The sequence below is a fragment of the Podarcis gaigeae genome (assembly GCF_964106915.1).
Source record: "Podarcis gaigeae genome assembly, chromosome: 17".
Taxonomy (NCBI): Eukaryota; Metazoa; Chordata; class Lepidosauria; order Squamata; family Lacertidae; genus Podarcis; species Podarcis gaigeae.
In genome coordinates, this window is record NC_139694.1 from 29,758,618 (window position 1) to 29,776,476 (window position 17,859).

At 45.1% G+C, this 17,859-nt stretch overlaps 1 protein-coding gene across 2 annotated transcripts in view; it reads left to right on the plus strand.

The window, feature by feature from the left end:
- The window catches only part of LOC310834771 (uncharacterized protein), a 34,839-nt gene that overhangs the window by 4,348 nt on the left and 12,632 nt on the right, over positions 1–17,859 (plus strand). Inside the window, exons 2-10 of one of the 2 annotated variants that reach the window (XM_083719043.1) lie at positions 1,550–1,606; positions 3,776–3,813; positions 6,808–6,948; positions 8,776–8,838; positions 9,291–9,411; positions 11,858–11,950; positions 13,542–13,702; positions 15,705–15,790; positions 17,332–17,415. In XM_083719043.1, the coding sequence (XP_083575169.1) occupies positions 1,550–1,606; positions 3,776–3,813; positions 6,808–6,948; positions 8,776–8,838; positions 9,291–9,411; positions 11,858–11,950; positions 13,542–13,702; positions 15,705–15,790; positions 17,332–17,415 (844 nt within the window). The remainder of the gene's footprint in view (positions 1–1,549; positions 1,607–3,775; positions 3,814–6,807; positions 6,949–8,775; positions 8,839–9,290; positions 9,412–11,857; positions 11,951–13,541; positions 13,703–15,704; positions 15,791–17,331; positions 17,416–17,859) is intronic. The other variant, XM_083719044.1, reaches the window with a different exon arrangement.

A 17,859-nucleotide genomic window follows, 5' to 3' on the forward strand; every position in this document is an offset into this window, starting at 1 on the left:
GCAAAATGGCGCCACCCCAAAATAAAGTCATTTTGGAGAGGGGAGGATTCCTAGTACAGTGGTACCTCAGTTGTCGAACGCTTTGGAAGCCGAACGTTTCGGTTTTCGAACGCCAAAAACCCGGAAGTAAATGCCTCCATTTTGTAACAATATTTGCTGACTGCCCACTGCACCTCAGTTGTTGAACGTTTTGGAAGTCAAACTGTCTTCCAGAACGGATTACGTTCGACAGCTGAGGTACCACTGTACAGGGAAATATATTAGTTTGTATATTAAAATGTTGTTTAAATGTCCTGGTAAGGCCCCTTGAGCTTCTGGGACATACATAATGCTGAGCATGTCGGCTGGGGATGGAGCGATTGGCTTGCTTGAGCTCTAAATAGATTGTTCTGAGGAGAGATAAAAGTAGATGTACATTGGGAGATGAAAACCACCCCTACCCCCTGCCACATGTCCCAAAGAGCACCCAAAGGCCCCTATGCCAGGCTGAATAGGAGCACTGCTGCTCAGGGGCTGGGCTGAGGAAATGTGGCGTCATTTTGTTGTGGGTGTTGTAGCAACGTTCCCATATAACCTCTGGTTCCGTACTACTACTGGGACTGTAGCCATACCAGAGCCTAGGTCTATTAAGAAACAAAAACTCTGGGATGTAATCCATTGGAGCAGTCAAATACAACATTCCTTGTTTCCCTAGAGTGGACACAGACAGGGGGATGTTCCTCCAGCCAGTATAACTTCCTGTTACACCTGGTCTGGAGCATCCTCCCCCTGCATGTGACCAGGTAGGTGGGCGTGACCCCGGGAGACCCCACAAAAGGTGCAGTCACGGAGCTATCCTTCTCTTTTTGCTCTCTTTTCCCTTCTGACTCTTTTTGATTCTCTTGGACTGCACTGCTGGCTCTCAGCACATGGGATGAATCCCCACATGGGATGAATCCACACCTTTCTCTGTAACTATAAGCCAAAGCTTGCTTTCAGGGATCATACCGTGAACTGAATGTAAGCAAGCTTCTTGCTACTTCTGAAGAAAGCCTGTTGTGTCTTTATTCTTTAGCGAGGGATCAAAAGGGGACTTACCAGGAATGTATCCAATCTGGGATTGCCAGACTGGATTGCTTAACTAAAGAGATTCAAACGAATCTGCAAACTAGCTTCCTGGTGTATAAGGGAAATGTGCTCTGCTACGTGACTCGCTAGCGCGAGGGAGGATAATATTTAATCAATATATCCTCTCCTACTATCCATAACATTCCCACAAAAACAACCCAATATCATTCCAAATCAATAAGCATGTGCATCTATCTCCCTTCGACTTTCCCTAAGTTTTGCAGTCCAAACCTCTGTGCAGAAGAGGAATTTAACTGTGGGTCATACTGATGCAAGGTCAGAACAGTGCCCTGTAATTTCCTCCAGGTCAGCAGCTGTGTGTTAGAGGACTGAAATGTTATTCTGCTGGTTTTTGAATGCTGTTGGAGAGTTGGGGGGGGGCTATTGGTACAACCCTAACCCTAAACTCTTCTGTCTCCCCTTCCCCTCTCTCCCCTTACAGTGGAGTCCCAGGTTGTCTGGCTTCTCGCTGCGGCTTTGCGTACACCTGGCCAACACTGTGAGTATACAGCTGTTCCAATCTGATTAGTCTTTGCCCTTTTTAAAAGTATCTTGTGGATATCTAGAACTCCTATCCTTGTTCTCAGTGAAGCCAGACCCTCCCAAGATGGAGCAGTTATAATGAAGGAACTTGAGCAGCCTAGAATGGCCCAACCATGCTCTGTATTTTGAGCACGGCTGCAGGAACTTGAGCTTCCTGGGTTTGGGCTCCGGTTGTTAAGCAATCATTGCACCTGCATTTCCAGCATTCGGGTTTTCCATGCCTTCACATGGGTAGCCAGGACAGCAACATAATACCTCCGGCATAAGAGGGGGAGGTAGTAGCAGGCTGGGAAGAATGTGACGATTTGCAGAAGGACAACAAAATCTCTAGCAGTTAAACCTTAAATGGGAGGGGAACCCACAAAAACCAGCCTGATAAGGACTCAGCAGCACGGAATCCTGAGTAGCAAAGTGGCGTGCGGGATGGGAAAACTGGGAGGCGACGCAGCATTTTGTTGTGGCTCCCACTTGTGCTAGGAAAGTGAAAGGAGAGCAGGAGTTGGCAGTCAAAGGGAGATGTGCTTTCAGTTACTGCTTAGCAGTAGTTCCTTTGACTTTCATGAAAAAAAAAATACTATACTGAAACATTTCATGGTTTCAGGGCATGTGACTGACTTAGAGAGACCAGGCAATCTAGCTCAGTCTGGGTTTGATGTGCAGAACTTCTGCTAGTCTCAGTTATTGACACTTAACTGCAAAAATAAGGGAAGGAGTGGTCTTGTGCTGCTTTTGCTTTTGCTTTTGCTTTTGCTTTTGCCATGTGATCTAAATTCAGGGTGCGGTTGTGGTCAGTGCTTCTGGTTCCCTGCAAACTGCATGCCTTTGAGACAAGCCTACATGGAAACCCCTTTTCCTAGCCAAAGGGGTCTCCTGAAGGAAGTCCTTCAGCTGCTGCCAGGGCTGTACTGCAAGACACTTCAGTGTTTGGGAGAAGTCATCAGAACACATTTTTTGGTGTGGGGCTAAACCATCCAACTTGTTATGGTTCCTTGTTGAAACTCCGTCCCTGAAGTTAGGCAAGTTCAGGCTGGCCAGCAGCTGGATGAGAGTCTGCTTGAGAACCCAAGGGATGGTGCTGAGAGCTCTTTGGAGGGAAAATTGAATTCCAAAACAATGGACTAGACTGTAGTCTTGCCAACCACTGGGATAGCCGCTTCGTTTCTGTACGTTGGTGACGAAACTCATATACTTTTTTGATCAGATAAAGCTTACACAGTTGCCCACAGCACTACAGAAGTTCCTGTCTGTAGGCAAAAAATGTCTGGGCTCCCTGAGTGCATATATTTTTAGGACAGGCAAGCCATCATCAGGATGCGGGGGGCACTGTGGGTTAAACCACAGAGCCTAGGACTTGCCGATCAGAAGGTCGGCGGTTCGAATCCCCGCGACGGGGTGAGCTCCCGTTGCTCGGTCCCTGCTCCTGCCAACCTAGCAGTTCGAAAGCACGTCAAAGTGCAAGTAGATAAATAGGTAAACGGGAAGGTGAATGGCATTTCCGTGCGCTGCTCTGGTTCGCCAGAAGCGGCTTAGTCATGCTGGCCACATGACCCAGAAGCTGTACGCCGGCTCCCTCGGCCAATAAAGCGAGATGAGCGCCGCAGCCCCAGAGTCGGTCACGACTGGACCTAATGGTCAGGGGTCCCTTTACCTTTACCTTTAAGCCATCAAAACTGGATTGCGACTAATTGTACTGTTGAACACAATAGAGTGAGATGCGTCTAAACCAGATTTGGCACACAAAATGTGTGTTCCACTTACTACTCCTGTGGGGGGAGGACTGCCTCTCCATCATTGCTCCTGCGATGAGACACACCTGGGCTCCGAGTCACATTCTTTTTTAATGGCTTTTCTACACTTCACAAACTGTTCCAGAAACAGTGGAGGGAGCCTTATCATTGATGCAAGGCCTGACCAGTCAATATCTTGCAAATCTGGCTCCTGCTGAAAGAATGAGTTTATGCTGAATATAATCCCGGAGAGGAGATGAGCCATATGCCCAAAATGTGTTGAATGTGCAGCAGGTTTGCCCCCCTGAAATTATGTGTATATTTAAGCAGCTCAAGAGAATCGACAGCAAATCTACTAGAACTGCAATTATTTTATTTGTTTTTATACCCACTTATAGGCTTTCGGACAGCATTTTTTAGTTCCACTTCTAATGCGGTGAGTATTTTTTTATTTTAGAGTTCAAACTGGGGAGCAGATCTGTGTTGCTGGAAGAAGTGGGTTGCATTCAACATAGCGCCAAGGAGACTATTCTGTCTGCGCATGGATTTCTCTTTGCGCAATGGAGTGCTCTCCCCTTCTTCTCCCTATGCACCCTAATACAGTCATACCTCGGGTTAAAGTTGCTTCAGGTTGAGCGTTTTTGGGTTGCGCTCCGAGGTGACCTGGAAGTAATGGAATGCGTTACTTCCGGGTTTCACTGCTCGCGCATGCACAGACGCTCAAAATGACGTCACACGCATGCGCAGAAGCGGCGAGTCGCAACCCACGCACACGCAGATGCGCAGACGCGGGTTGCGTTCTCTTCAGGATGCGCACGGGACTCTGGAACGGATCCTCGTTCGCATCGAGAGGTACCACTCTATCTGCAAGGAAGGGGATCATCAATTCTCCAGAGCAGATTTAGGGACAGTGCAGTGCACATGTCAGGGAAAGAGAGGGTGGAAATTTGTTGTTGTTTAGTCGTGTCCAACTCTTCGTGACCCCATGGACCAGAGCACGCCAGGCACTGCTGTCTTCCTCTGCCTCCCGCAGTTGGGTCAAACTGGTAGCTTCGAGAACACTGTCCAACCATCTCGTCCTCTGTCATCCCCTTCTCCTTGTGCCCTCCATCTTCCCCAACATCAGGGTCTTTTCCAGGGAGTCTTCTCATCTCATGAGTGGCCAAAGTATTGGAGTCTCAGCTTCACGATCTGTCCTTCCAGTGAGTACTCAGGGCTGATTTCCTTAAGAATGGATAGGTTTGATCTTCTTGCAGTCCATGGGACTCTCAAGAGTCTCCTCCAGCACCATAATTCAAAAGCATCAATTCTTTGGCAATCAGCCTTCTTTATGGTCCAGCTCTCACTTCCATACATCACCACTGGGAAAACCATAGCAAGGTGATGTCTCTGCTTTTTAAGATGCTGTCTGGGTTTGTCATTGCTTTTCTCCCAAGAAACAGGCGTCTCTTAATTTCGTGGCTGCTGTCACCATCTGCAGTGATCATGGAACCCAAGAAAGTAAAATCTCTCACTGCCTCCATTTCTTCCCCTTCTATTTGCCAGGAGGTGATGGGACCAGTGGCCATGATCTTAGTTTTTCTGATGTTGAGCTTCAGACCATATTTTGTGCTCTACTCTTTCACCCTTATTAAAAGGTTCTTCAATTCCTCCTCGCTTAATGTAATTTGTTATATTAGTGCTAATCCTTGCACTAGTGCAAATAATTCATAGAATGCTGTCCAGTGTCTACATTTTACAGATTTTCCATAGGCCATATATGGAGGAACTTGTGGATGGTTGTTTTTTTCAGCATCTTCTGGGACTCTGATTTGATTTGGCTCCTACTTCCAGTTTTGCTGAACTCTGCAGTCATCTGGGTGCTGGAATTCCCTTCTCTGTTGAAGAGATGAGCCTGCGGGATCTCTTTCCTATTTTGACGCCTTGCTTGCCTTAATACACATTCTGTATCAAGCATGGTGCACTTGGCAATGCCTGACACAAGCTACTGGCATCTTGAAGGGGCGGATCTGAACAGAAGCAACACCGTATCCCAGCCAAGGCAAAGTGCAGAAGATGAGTGGCACCTTGGCACTTCTGGGGAGTAATACTAGCATTTTAAACAGATGGTCTAAAATTCTTAAGACGCCAACTCCTCTATCTTGCATGCATACTCAGCGCAGCCAGCTTTTTGCAACGGCATCGTGATGCATTTATACACCACAAAGTTGCGTTTTGGGGTATATCTATGTGGTTGGTTTGGTTAAACAGTCCAGAATTCACAGAAAACTCCCATGTCCCACTGCAGGGAATACATCGGACAATTTTAGCTGTGCAGACATGCAAAACTAACTGTGCGTCTTGTGTTTCCCAATTAACTTTTAATCAATTTGGCATTACAGTGGTACTTCGGGTTACATACGCTTCAGGTTACATACGCTTCAGGTTACAGACTCCACTAACCCAGAAATATTACCTCAGGTTAAGTACTTTGCTTCAGGATGAGAACAGAAATTGTGCTCTATCGGTGCGGCAGCAGCAGGAGGCCCCATTAGCTAAAGTGGTGCTTCAGGTTAAGAATAGTTTCAGGTTAAGTTCGGACCTCCGGAACGAATTAAGTACTTAACCTGAGGTACCACTGTAATGGTACTCAATGGGGGCCACTTCAACAAGATACTGGGTACAAGGGGTGAGATTCAACTAAGCTCTACTCACGGCAGACCCATCAAAATTAACGGACCTAACTTAGCCATGTTCATTGATTTCACTTGGTCTGAATAGCAACTTTGGCTCGCTTCTCACATGTGATCACAACCTTATTTGGGTGGGTGGGGAGAAATAAATTAAGGGAGAGTTTGAGAAACCAGCTGTTTCCTTCTCTCTGTTACTTGGCATTATAACAACAATCTGGCACAAGGTTTGTGCCCATATGCTCTCCCTGTCCTCTGGGTTCAAGGGAAGGAGATATGAAACTTCCAACCACAGTTGCCTGGTTTACCCAAACATGGGAAACTGTGGTTTGTTTGAAACCATGATTGGAAGCGTCTCCTCTTGTGGATGAAGAAGAGTGTCAGGGAAGAAGGCATTGCACCTCATGATGGTTTCTATGCTTTAGAGGATCCTCTGAAGGTAGCCTGGATGTTGGAGGTGTGGGAAAGTGATTTGTGACTTACAATCTGTGGATGCAATGAGACATCCTTCCGAGTCTTTTTTCAAATTAAAAAAAAAGCTGTTTCTTGACAGTCATGGAACTACTGGTGTAAAAATTGGTCTTCTCTGCTAAAATCTGTTTGCCAAGATGGTTTTTATTGGCAGGATCTGCAAGACCTTCTTTGTAGCATCTTGTTGAAGGAAAACTATGGGCGACAGAGAGAGGGAGTGCAATTCTGAATTAAAATGTTGCCACGCTCCCTTCCTGCTTCAAGCCCCCATTTCACACACTTATTTGCAGGGTCAACAACTTTACCGCCCTGCGCTTCCTTGATCTTGCCGAAGACCCTACGTTTGTGCCGGTAGTCTCTGAGGAAGAGAAAAACAACCACCCAGAGTCTGAAAATGTCTTGGAAATTCTCCCCAAACTGATGGAAGTAAGGTAAGTACAGAAATGGGAAGGGGCGGGAGATCTGGGGCGCTGGGGACGGTTGGAAATGAGCAACGTTTGGACACTAGATAAAAGGGTAAAGGTAAAGGGACCCCTGACCATTAGGTCCAGTCGTGGCCGACTCTGGGGTTGCGCTGCTCATCTCGCTTTATTGGTCGAGGGAGCCGGCATACAGCTTCTGGGTCATGTGGCCAGCATGACTAAGCCGCTTCTGGCGAACCAGAGCAGTGCATGGAAATGCCGTTTACCTTCCTGCCAGAGTGGTACCTATTTATCTACTTGCACTTTGATGTGCTTTCGAACTGCTAGGTTGACAGGATCAGGGACCGAGAAACAGGAGCTCACCCCGTCACGGAGATTCGAACCACCAACTTTCTGATCAGCATGGACACTAGATAGCTCAGGGGAAATCATTTGCTGGGAAAGTGGAAGAGGCATTTAGTATACTGCCCTCAAAAGTCCCCCGCCTGCGTTTCCATGCTGGTGATGGAAGGATCAAGCTGCTGAAGAACTCTTCCACACGACCAACACGGAACTGAAGGCTATTACAACATTTTAGCTGGCCAACAATTGCTTCTCCAAAGCGGATATGGAATGTTGATCCACCATTTATGAGATATGCTTGGAGTCGAATGTGGATTTCATGCTCTTTATTCAGCTCATAGTAGTGAGGAATTGGAAGTTCCCCCGAAATGTCTGCTTTATATACATTATTTACACAATGGGCCCCACGTGATTGGCTAATTCTGGGATTCTCCTGTAGGCCAATCAGGTTGCGGATTCACTCCCACCTGGAGTTGGATTGGGTGGCTCCTGCGGACCAATCAGACTGCTGCATTCTAAATCCTATTGTTCTAGGACCAATCAGACCAATCAGCATTCTGGATCCTATTGTTCTAGGACCAATCAGACTGCTGCATTTTGGATCCTATTCAACTTAGCACATAACAACTTCCCTGCCAATCCACTCAGTCGTCTGTGTGGAATTCTTGGTCGCCTATGATTACTAGGCAAGTGGTTAAATATGCAGCTGCTTCTGTTGAAAACAGATGTTTAGGTAAGAAGGGCAGGCATATTTATCATATTGGCTCCGGTTCTTTATGTATACGGAACATATAGGCGTGTATGATGCTGTTTGTGACTTACTGAATCCTTCCAGAATGGGTGAGGGAATCTTCTTCCTGTCAAGTGACATGTTCCCTTGGAGGGCAATTTTGGTGGTGGGGCCAGAGCCCAGAGTGTCACTTACCGTATTTTTCTGTGTATAAGATGCCCCCTATTTTTGGGGACTCAAATTTAAGAAAATGGGGGGAGGTTGCTCCCGTGTATAAGACTACCCCCCCTTTTTAACATTTTTTTTTAGTAAAAAACCCTAGTCTTATACACGGAAAAGTACGGTATTTCCCCCCTTTCTCTCCCCCCCCCGCCCTTCTTCATTGCAAGGTCACAGGTGTGCTAAGCAGAGTATTTTCTTTGTAATATTAATAAAAAGAAGAAGTAGTATATGCCACCCATCTGACTGGGTTTCCCCAGTCACTCTGGGCGGCTTCTAGCAAAATATACAAGCACAATAAAACGTCAAACATTAAAAACTTCCCTATACATGTGAATTTGGGGCATCTGCCAGCAACATGCAGTTGCTTCCACAAGGTCCTAACAGGCAGCAGAAAGCGAAGCGTTATTGGTCATCGGCACAAGTTGTTTAACTGTGGATGATGAGAAATGAGTGCTGGGTCCACGATGGCTTGATCATCAATCTCTCGCTCTCAGGCGACCAACGCCGTTCTCTTTTGTTCTTTACCTTTCCTTTCTTTACAGTTCACGTTCTGCTCACCCTATGTTCAACTTCAAAGGGATCCAGGATTATTTGAACTGCTACCGGTAAGTGACTGCAGGTATTCAGCAAAACTGTCACGGGTCACCCTCCTCCTTTGTTTGACAGAAGCGGGACTTTGTAGCCTCCCCAGAAACAGAAATGGGCTCCCAGTGGGTGGAATCGAGGCGTCCAGCTCTTTGGAGACCCAGGGGTTAATACCTACATGGAGCCAGTGTGGTGTGGTGGTTAGAGTGTTGGACTAGCACTTGGGAGACCAGGGTTCAAGCTCAGCCATGAAGCTCACTGGGTGATTTTGGGCCGGTCACATTCGCTCAGCCTAACCTCCCTCTCAAGGCTGTTTGTGAGGATGAAAAGCGTGCCTTGGAGGAAAGGTGGGATAGAAGCATAACGAATAATAGAGACTCTGCCATTTAGAGCTGGATTTGGGCACAGCTTCCCACAGCCTGACTGTGGGGAAGTGTGCAGGCTTACAAGGAAACTGTTCTCTGTTTGCTAGATCCGGTGAGGTTACACCACTTCAGGTTGCCAAGAACATTATTGCCACGTTGGAAGATGACGAGAGGTCCAGTCTCCCCCTTCAAGCAATTGTTCAGTGGGACCGCAAAGAGATCCTCAAAGTAGGTGGGCCGAAGCTGTGCTACTTTACTTGAAGGGCTCATCTAAACATTACGTGGGTGGCGCTGTGGGTTAAACCACAGAGCCTAGGACTTGCCAATCTGAAGGTCGGCGGTTTGAATCCCCGCGACGGGGTGAGCTCCCGTTGCTCGGTCCCTGCTCCTGCCAACCTAGCAGTTTGAAAGCACGTCAAGTGCAAGTAGATAAATAGGTACCGCTCCGGCAGGAAGGTAAACGGCGTTTCTGTGCGCTGCTCTGGTTTGCCAGAAGCGGCTTAGTCATGCTGGCCACATGACCCGGAAGCTGTATGCCGGCTCCCTCGGCCAATAAAGCGAGATGAGCGCCGCAACCCCAGAGTCGGTCACGACTGGACCTAATGGTCAGGGGTCCCTTTACCTTTACCTAAACATTACAGCTGTGGTTTGTTCCCCAAGGCTGTGCTGTACCACACTGGTGTGGCAGAAGAGGATGGCAAGTGTGGAGGGAAGGTTCAAGGACACTCAAAGAGACATTTCAGTGTAATTTAGTATAATATCAACATAATTTATTTATAAAAGGTTAGTTTCAGCCAAAGGCGACTTTGGGGTTGTGGCGCTCATCTTGCTTTCTGGCCGAGGGAGCCAGCGTTTCTCCACAGACAGCTTTCCAGGTCGTGTGACCAGCATGACTAAACCGCTTCTGGCGCAACAGGACACAGTGGCGAGTGCCAGAGCACACAGAAATACCATTTACCTTCCTGCTGGAGCGGTACCTATTTATCTACTTGCACTTTGATGTGCTTTTGAACTGCTAGGTTGGTAGGAGCTGGGACAGAGCAACGGGAACTCACTCCGTCGTGGGGATTCGAACCACTGACCTTCCGATCGGCAAGCCCAAGAGGCTCAGTGACTTAGATCACAGCGCCACCTGCATCCCTACACACACACACACACATAGTATCCACGTTATAGCAACAGGGGTAGGCAACTTAGGCCCAGGGGCCAGATGCAGCCCAATTGCCTTCTCAATCCAGCCCATGGACGGTCCAGGAATCAGCGTTTTTACATAATTAAAACAAAAAAAAAATTCGTTCCAGTAGCACCTTAAAGACCAACTAAGTTAGTTCTTGGTATGAGCTTTCGTGTGCATGCACACTTCTTCAGATACCTGAAGAAGTGTGCATGCACACGAAAGCTCATACCAAGAACTAACTTAGTTGGTCTTTAAGGTGCTACTGGAAGGAATTTTTTTTGTTTTGACTATGGCAGACCAACACGGCTACCTATCATTTACATAATTAGAATGTGTCCTTTTATTTAAAATGCATTTCTGGTTTATTTGTGGAGCCTGTCTGGTGTTTTTACACAAGTAGAAAGTGTGCTTTTATTTAAAATGCATCTGTGGGTTATTTGTGGGGCATAGGAATTGGTTCATTCCCCCCTAATACAGTCCGGCACCCCACAAGGTCTGAGGGACAGTGGACCAGCCCTCTGCTGAAAAAGGTTGCTGACCCCAATATAGCAGCTGGATGGAGCATGGTGTTGATAATGCCACGGTTGCAGGTTTGATCCCCATATGGGAGAGCTGCATATTCCTGCATTGCAGGGGGTTGGACTAGATGATCCTCAGGGTCCCTTCCAATTCTACGCTTCTTTGCTTCTGTGCTTTTCTTTGAGAGCCTTGGCTATTTTTCTACACTTCTCCACAACATATTGTTGTGAGCCGGGATTTTAAACTCTTGAGAAATATGGGAGATCAGAAAAGAGAAAGGATTCTTTGTGGGGATGAGATGAGTTTGTTTCTCTCAAGTGAGATGTCGTAGAAATGAGATGACCCAGCAAAATCAAGCGCCACACCTCTCCTTTAGTTTGCATACCTACTTAAGTTACATATGTAAGAGGCCCTTTTATCATTATATTTTGGGCGGGATTCATATTCTTCTGTAGTTGCATTGTTTTGTACTTTTATCATCATATTATAAAGTAGTTGTCTTCTGTGTTACAAAACAAGCACTGCTGGGAGTTGTTCCTTTCTGCTTTCCAATGTATTTTGTATCAGGAAAAAATTAATCAGTGTGGCGCAAGCAAATTTTTGTTCTGAAAGTGTGGCCCAGAGGAAAGAAGTTTGAGAACCACTGCATTCATTTCAGCCTTTGGCCAGGGGGAAGGAGGGTCTGATTATTCCCTGTTCCGGGAAGTTTTTAATGTGTGACATTTTAATGTATTTTTAATCTTTGCTGGAAAATTCCCAGAGTGGCTGGGGAAGCCCAGCCAGATGGGCGGGGTACAAATAATAAATTATTATTATTATTATTATTATTATTATTATTATTATTATTATTATTATTAATGCTGAAGCCTTTGAATCAGACTTCAGGTTGGGACTGCTTTGGTCTGTTCCTATCTCTCTTCCTGCTCACCAATTATATTAATGAAAGCTACACGACTTTACAAATCTCTTCCTGCTCAGATGGCGGAGGACTCCACCGCTCGCTATCAAAGCAAGCAGACCCTCTCTCTTTTGGACGGGATCCCAGTGTGCTTGAAGGAGGAGATTAAAGTGGTAGGCACAGTCCGCTTAGTTGCCTTTGCTGAGTAAGGCCGGTCTTAAGAAAGGGAGGTGGTGGTCTGCCTGAATTATCGCTGCTGGGTTTGGGATTGATTTGAGGAATCCTGCTTGGACTGCCACAGGGGGGAGAAAGGGGCAGCTTGGCTGCGTTCACCAGGAATCACAGCATATTGCAGCTTGTGTGTTTGTTTAATGAGAGTCTTGTGACACCTTAAAGACCTAAGACATTTATTATGAAATAGGCTTCCTTGGATCACAGTCCACTTCATCGGATACAATGAAATGTAATCCTAAACTGGCGAGCCTATGAAAAGAACCAGCAGTGGAACATGAAACTCTTAATAACTTTTAATTATTTTTTTAATGCTTTTCAAGTTCATACATTTCACTAATTTTACAATCATTTTGACCTTTTAAAACTTAACTTCTCCTTCTTTCTGCGGTTCCTTAAATTTATATTTAATATCTTCTGCATATCCAAATTCACTTAAGTTGCTCATTTATTCATCTACTTTAAATATATACTCTTATAAAACTGCAGGTTATTACAATAACCCTGCCAATGTTCTTATCTGTTTAGAATTTATCTGTAAATATCCAATAAACCATTTCCATTCTTTTATAAAAAGTTTGTTATCTTGGTTTCCTATTCTTCTGGTAAGTTTTGCCATTTCTGCATATTCCATAAGTTTTTGTATCCGTTCTTCCTTTGCTGGGACCTCTGCTTCTTTCCATTTTTGGACGGGCAACATTCTTGCCGCTGTAGTAACTTATATGAATAAGTTTCTATACATTTTAGGTAGTTCTGTCCCTATAATTCCCAAGAGAAAACCTTATGGGTTGTTGTTTTTACAAAGGTTATTTTAAACATCCTTTTCATTTCATTATATATCATTGAATTGAAATGAGACTCTTAATGAGAGTGGCTGGGGAGGCCCAGCCAGATGGGCGGGGTATAAATAATAAATTATTATTATTATTAATCTCAGGGGTGTGGGTTGGAATAGATGACCCTCATGGTTCATTTCAACTCTACAATTCTGTGATTCTATATATATATATATATATATATATATATATATATATATATATATATATAAAATTATTATTAATTTCAACATACCAATTATTATACATTCCACAGAACTTCACATCTTATACAATCTTTTCGGACTTCCATCAGCACCTCTGATGATCCACCATTTTTATCATTTCCTAAATTCCTATTGCCTTTAATTATCTTAACTCACAATCCACCTCTTTAACCATTTTTGCAATAATTCAAATAATTTACCTCACAAAACTTCTTGCAAGCCTACAAATGTAATCCGGTCATCACAATTACTTTTCAAATAGTCCGTAAATTTACACCAGTCTTCTGTGAATCCCTGGTCCCGCAGGTTTAGAATTCTTCTAGTTAGTTTATCCAGTTCTGCATAGTCCATCAATTTCACCCTCCATTCTTCTTTTGTCGGTAATTCTTCTTGCTTCCATTTTTGTGCCAATAATATTCTTGCTGCCGTCATTGAACTACAATTCTGTGATTCTATAGGGAAAAAACCCTTGATTCCCTGCATTTTTTTAGGTGCCCTATCATCACCGAAGTGGAACGCAATACCTGGGCACAGAGCCAGAAACCGAAGATGCCACTGCGGCCCAAAAACTGCGAGAGGCTGGGGCCATTATTATCGGTGTCTCAAACATGCATGAATTGGGTATTGGAACTACTGGTTGTAACCCCAACAGGTAAAATAGCTCACATTCATTAAACAGGGGCTTGTTGATAACACTGAATGGAGCTTTCTCTTTAAACATGAGTGGAATAAGAAAGGTAATAAATGTGGAGCAAAGCATTATACAGTGGTACTTCGGGTTAAGTACTTAATTCGTTCCGGAGGTCCATTCTTAACCTGAAACTGTTCTTAACCTGAAGCACCACTTTAGCTAATGGGGCCTCCTGCTGCCGCCGCACTGCCGGAGCACAATTTCTGTTCTCATCCTGAAACAAACTTCTTAACCTGAGGTAATATTTCTGGGTTAGCGGAGTTTGTAACCTGAACCGTATGTAACCTGAGGTACCACTGTATTGGAATGCTCAAGTTAAAAGGTTGGTGAATAATTTTGGTCAAAAGGGACCAGACAGAGTCTGAATTGCGATTATGTTTAGAACCACTAGCTATCGCTGTCAGCAGTAAAACTCACTTTAAAGGAAGAGACGTGAAAAAGGAAGAGTTTAAAGTACAGTGGTACCTCAGGTTACATATGCTTCAGGTTACATACGCTTCAGGTTACAGAGTCCGCTAACCCAGAAATAATGCTTCAGGTTAAGAACTTTGCTTCAGGATGAGAACAGAAATTGTGGTCTGGCGGCGCGGCAGCAGCTGCCGGAGGCCCCATTAGCTAAAGTGGTGCTTCAGGTTAAGAACAGTTTCAGGTTAAGAACGGACCTCCGGAACGAATTAAGTACTTAACCTGAGGTACCACTGTAAATCTTTATGGTATTAACACTGAATTGTGTGGTTCCTTAAATGTTAATATGTGTGGCGGTGTTGTTGTTTATTAAATTTGTATACCATCCTATACCTGCAGGTCTCAGGGCAGTCCACAAGGTAAGATCGCAATATAAAAACAGAATGTATAATAAAAATAAAAGCAAGAATGACCCAATAACCCCGCTGCCCACTAAAGAGAAAATAGAAGGTATTGGAATTTGAGAGGGAGGCTGCCCTTTACCATTTGCATGGTCTCTGCCCAGTTCAGCCTCTGCTGAAGTCTCGGTGGCTCTGTGAGGCTAGGTCAGTGGCTCCCAACATTTTTGGCCATGCTCCACCTATGCATCTCTAAAATCCTAATACTGCCCCCTCCGTGACATATACCGTATTTTTCGCTCTATAAGACACACTTTTCCCCTCCTAAAAAGTAAGGGGAAATGTGTTTGTGTCTTATGGAGCGAATGCAGGCTGCGCAGCTTTTGCTGAAGCCAGGAGAGCAAGAGGGATCGATCCCTTTGCTGGAGAGGCGCCGCGCAGCTTTCCCTCTCTGCGCAGCGTCCCTTCAGCGAAGCGGGAGGAGAAATGGAAGGGGCTCTGTTTCTCCTCCCGCTTTGCTGGAGAGGTGCTGAGCAGAGAGGGAGAGAACATTTTTTTTCTTGTTCTCTAAAACTAGGTGTGTCTTATGGCCGGGTGCGTCTTATTGAGCGAAAAATACTTATTACATTGGTACCTTGGGTTACACACACTTCAAGTTACATACGCTTCAGGTTACAGACTCCGCTAACCTAGAAATATTACCTCAGATTAAGAACTTTGCTTCAGGATGAGAACAGAAATTGTGCTCCGGCGGCACGGCAGCAGCAGCAGCAGCAGGAGGCCCCATTAGCTAAAGTGGTGCTTCAGGTTAAGAACAGTTTCAGATTAAGAACAAACCTCCAGAATGAATTAAGTATTTAATCTGAGGTACCACTGTACCCAAAAAATGAACTCCTATTCATGTGGAAGAAACCTAAAAGGCCATTAACTTGGTCTAACACATTCTCGAATTGCCCCCCCATAAAAATCAAATCCCCCCCCCCCGTGGGGCATGTGCCCCACGTTGGGAACCATGGGGCTAGGTAGAGCATGGAGACTGGGTGCCGTACCTCGTGGCCTCTGCCTTGAACTTCACCTGTGTGGCAAGATGGTGAGATCCTTCCCTTCCTCCAACGGTCTTGGCGGCACTGCCTTCAGAATCTTTCTCTGTCTCCCTCCAGATACCACGGTACGGCGAGGAACCCCTACAACCCCCAGCACTTCACTGGGGGCAGCTCTAGTGGGTCAGCAGCAGCCGTGGCTTCAGGTGAGGTTGTCCAATGAGTTGGGGAGGCGGGAAGAAGGAGAGCGGCAGTTCAACAGAGACATCCATCGGTTCCCTTGTGCCCTTCGCAAGGAAATGTATCCCCTGTACACAGAGGCGTAGGAAGGTCAGGTGGTACCCTGTGCGGAAAATTTCTTGTCATCCCCCCCCCCCCACACATTGATTTTTGTTTGCCTGCCAAAATGGTTTTACGTTATTTCATATTTTCTTACAAAGGAATGTGGATTCTGGGCGACTGTGGGCAGATACTTAAATCTACAGGATGGGTTGTGTTTTGGCTCCACTGAATTGAAATTCTAGCCTTCACAACATATAAAAATGGCCAAGTAAACAGTTCTTTTCGTGGAGGAGGGTCAAGATATTAACTGATATGCAGGAAATTTCAGATATGGCTGTATAATCCCTAGTGTAGTAAGATAAGGCCTTTGGAGCAGGCATTTTAAAAAATAAAGGCTTTTAAAAATAATAATTATTTTTTTTTATTTCCAAAACCGAAAAAAGAAAAATTATCCATATTCAACATCCATATTCATTTTCTAACATAAACCTATTACATAATTAACTAAATTAAAATATACCTAATTACTATAAACTTCTTTTTGCTGTATACAAATACAACACAGTTAGAAATTTTATATTAAAGCTTTTATATTATAAATAATATTTCAAATTCCCCTATACCTCCCGTTCCTTCACCCATGTGTGATCTCATTTTTAATTTTTTTTACTTCTTCCGTCTTGTTGTGTTGTTATAATTTAATCATTGTTCAGCTGATTCTTTTATTGTTTCCTTGCTTACCCCTGCACATTTTACACATTATCTATTAATATTCCAGTTCCGGAACCATATTTTTTCATATATTCCTTCACTCCCTCCCACTCTTTAATTATTCTCTGATTTGAATGGCCTCTAATAGTTGCCGTCAATTTTGCCATTTCCACAAACTCACAGAGTTTACTTTGCCATTCTAATAATGATATTTTCTCCCCCTTCCAGTTCTTCAAAAAGAAGTTTTTTATGAACTGCCCTAGTAGGGCAGTAATCGTTCCTTGATAATTTGTCACCCCCTCCATGATGGCACCCGGGCCGGACCGCCCCCCCCCTTCCTACACCCCTGCCCATACACATTACACCACAATGGACCAGAAACTCAACAAGTTTGCTTTTCATAACCTTTTGCACTCCATCAGTGATAGAGCTGGGCGATAGCTGGTTATCGCCAGCTAAATATCATGATATCTCAATATATCATGATATATATCGGCAGCAGCGGAGGGCATTGCTGGGCCTCCCAGTGGCGGCAGAGGGTCCCACCATACCTCCCTGCAGTGGCAGGTGTGCCACGCTTCCCTGCAGCAGCAGGGCCCTTCTCATGGAGGCAGAGGGTCCCGCCGTACCTCTCTGCAGCGGCGGGGTCCCTTCCAACTCTACAGTTCTGTGATTCTGAGGAGATTGTGTGGGGGAATGCAGAACTAGATGGTTTCCCTCAACGGAAGGCTCGTAATTCTGCTTCTTTTTGTAGGCCTTTGCCCGTTGGCTCTTGGTACAGATGGGGGCGGCTCGGTGAGGATCCCTGCGTCTTTCTGTGGCATTGTGGGACTCAAAGGTAATCTTCATCTTCTTTGGCGATCGCTCATTGCCGAGTAAGATTGCCTTCCATAAACACGGTTTTAACAGTGAGTCCGTAAGTGACTGTGGAGGCCAATTTTGGATCCACACGTCCTTCCACAGTGGGGACATAGGTTTCTGGGAGGGAGTTGATCACGGTGTGGATTTGCCAAGCGTGCCTTCCTCTTAGCACGTTTCTCCCTTTTGTCCTGAGTTTGAGCATCTTCAAAGCCCATGACACCTTTGGTAAAGGCTGTTCTCCAACTGGAGTTCTCACAGGCCAGTGTTTCCCAGTTGTTGGTGTTTATACTACATTTTTAAAGATTTGCCCTGAGAGAGTCTTTAAACTTCTTTTGTTGACCACCAGCGTTACGCTTTCCATTTTTAAGTTCGGAATAGAGTAGTTGCTTTGGAAGATGATAATCGGGCATCAGCACAACAT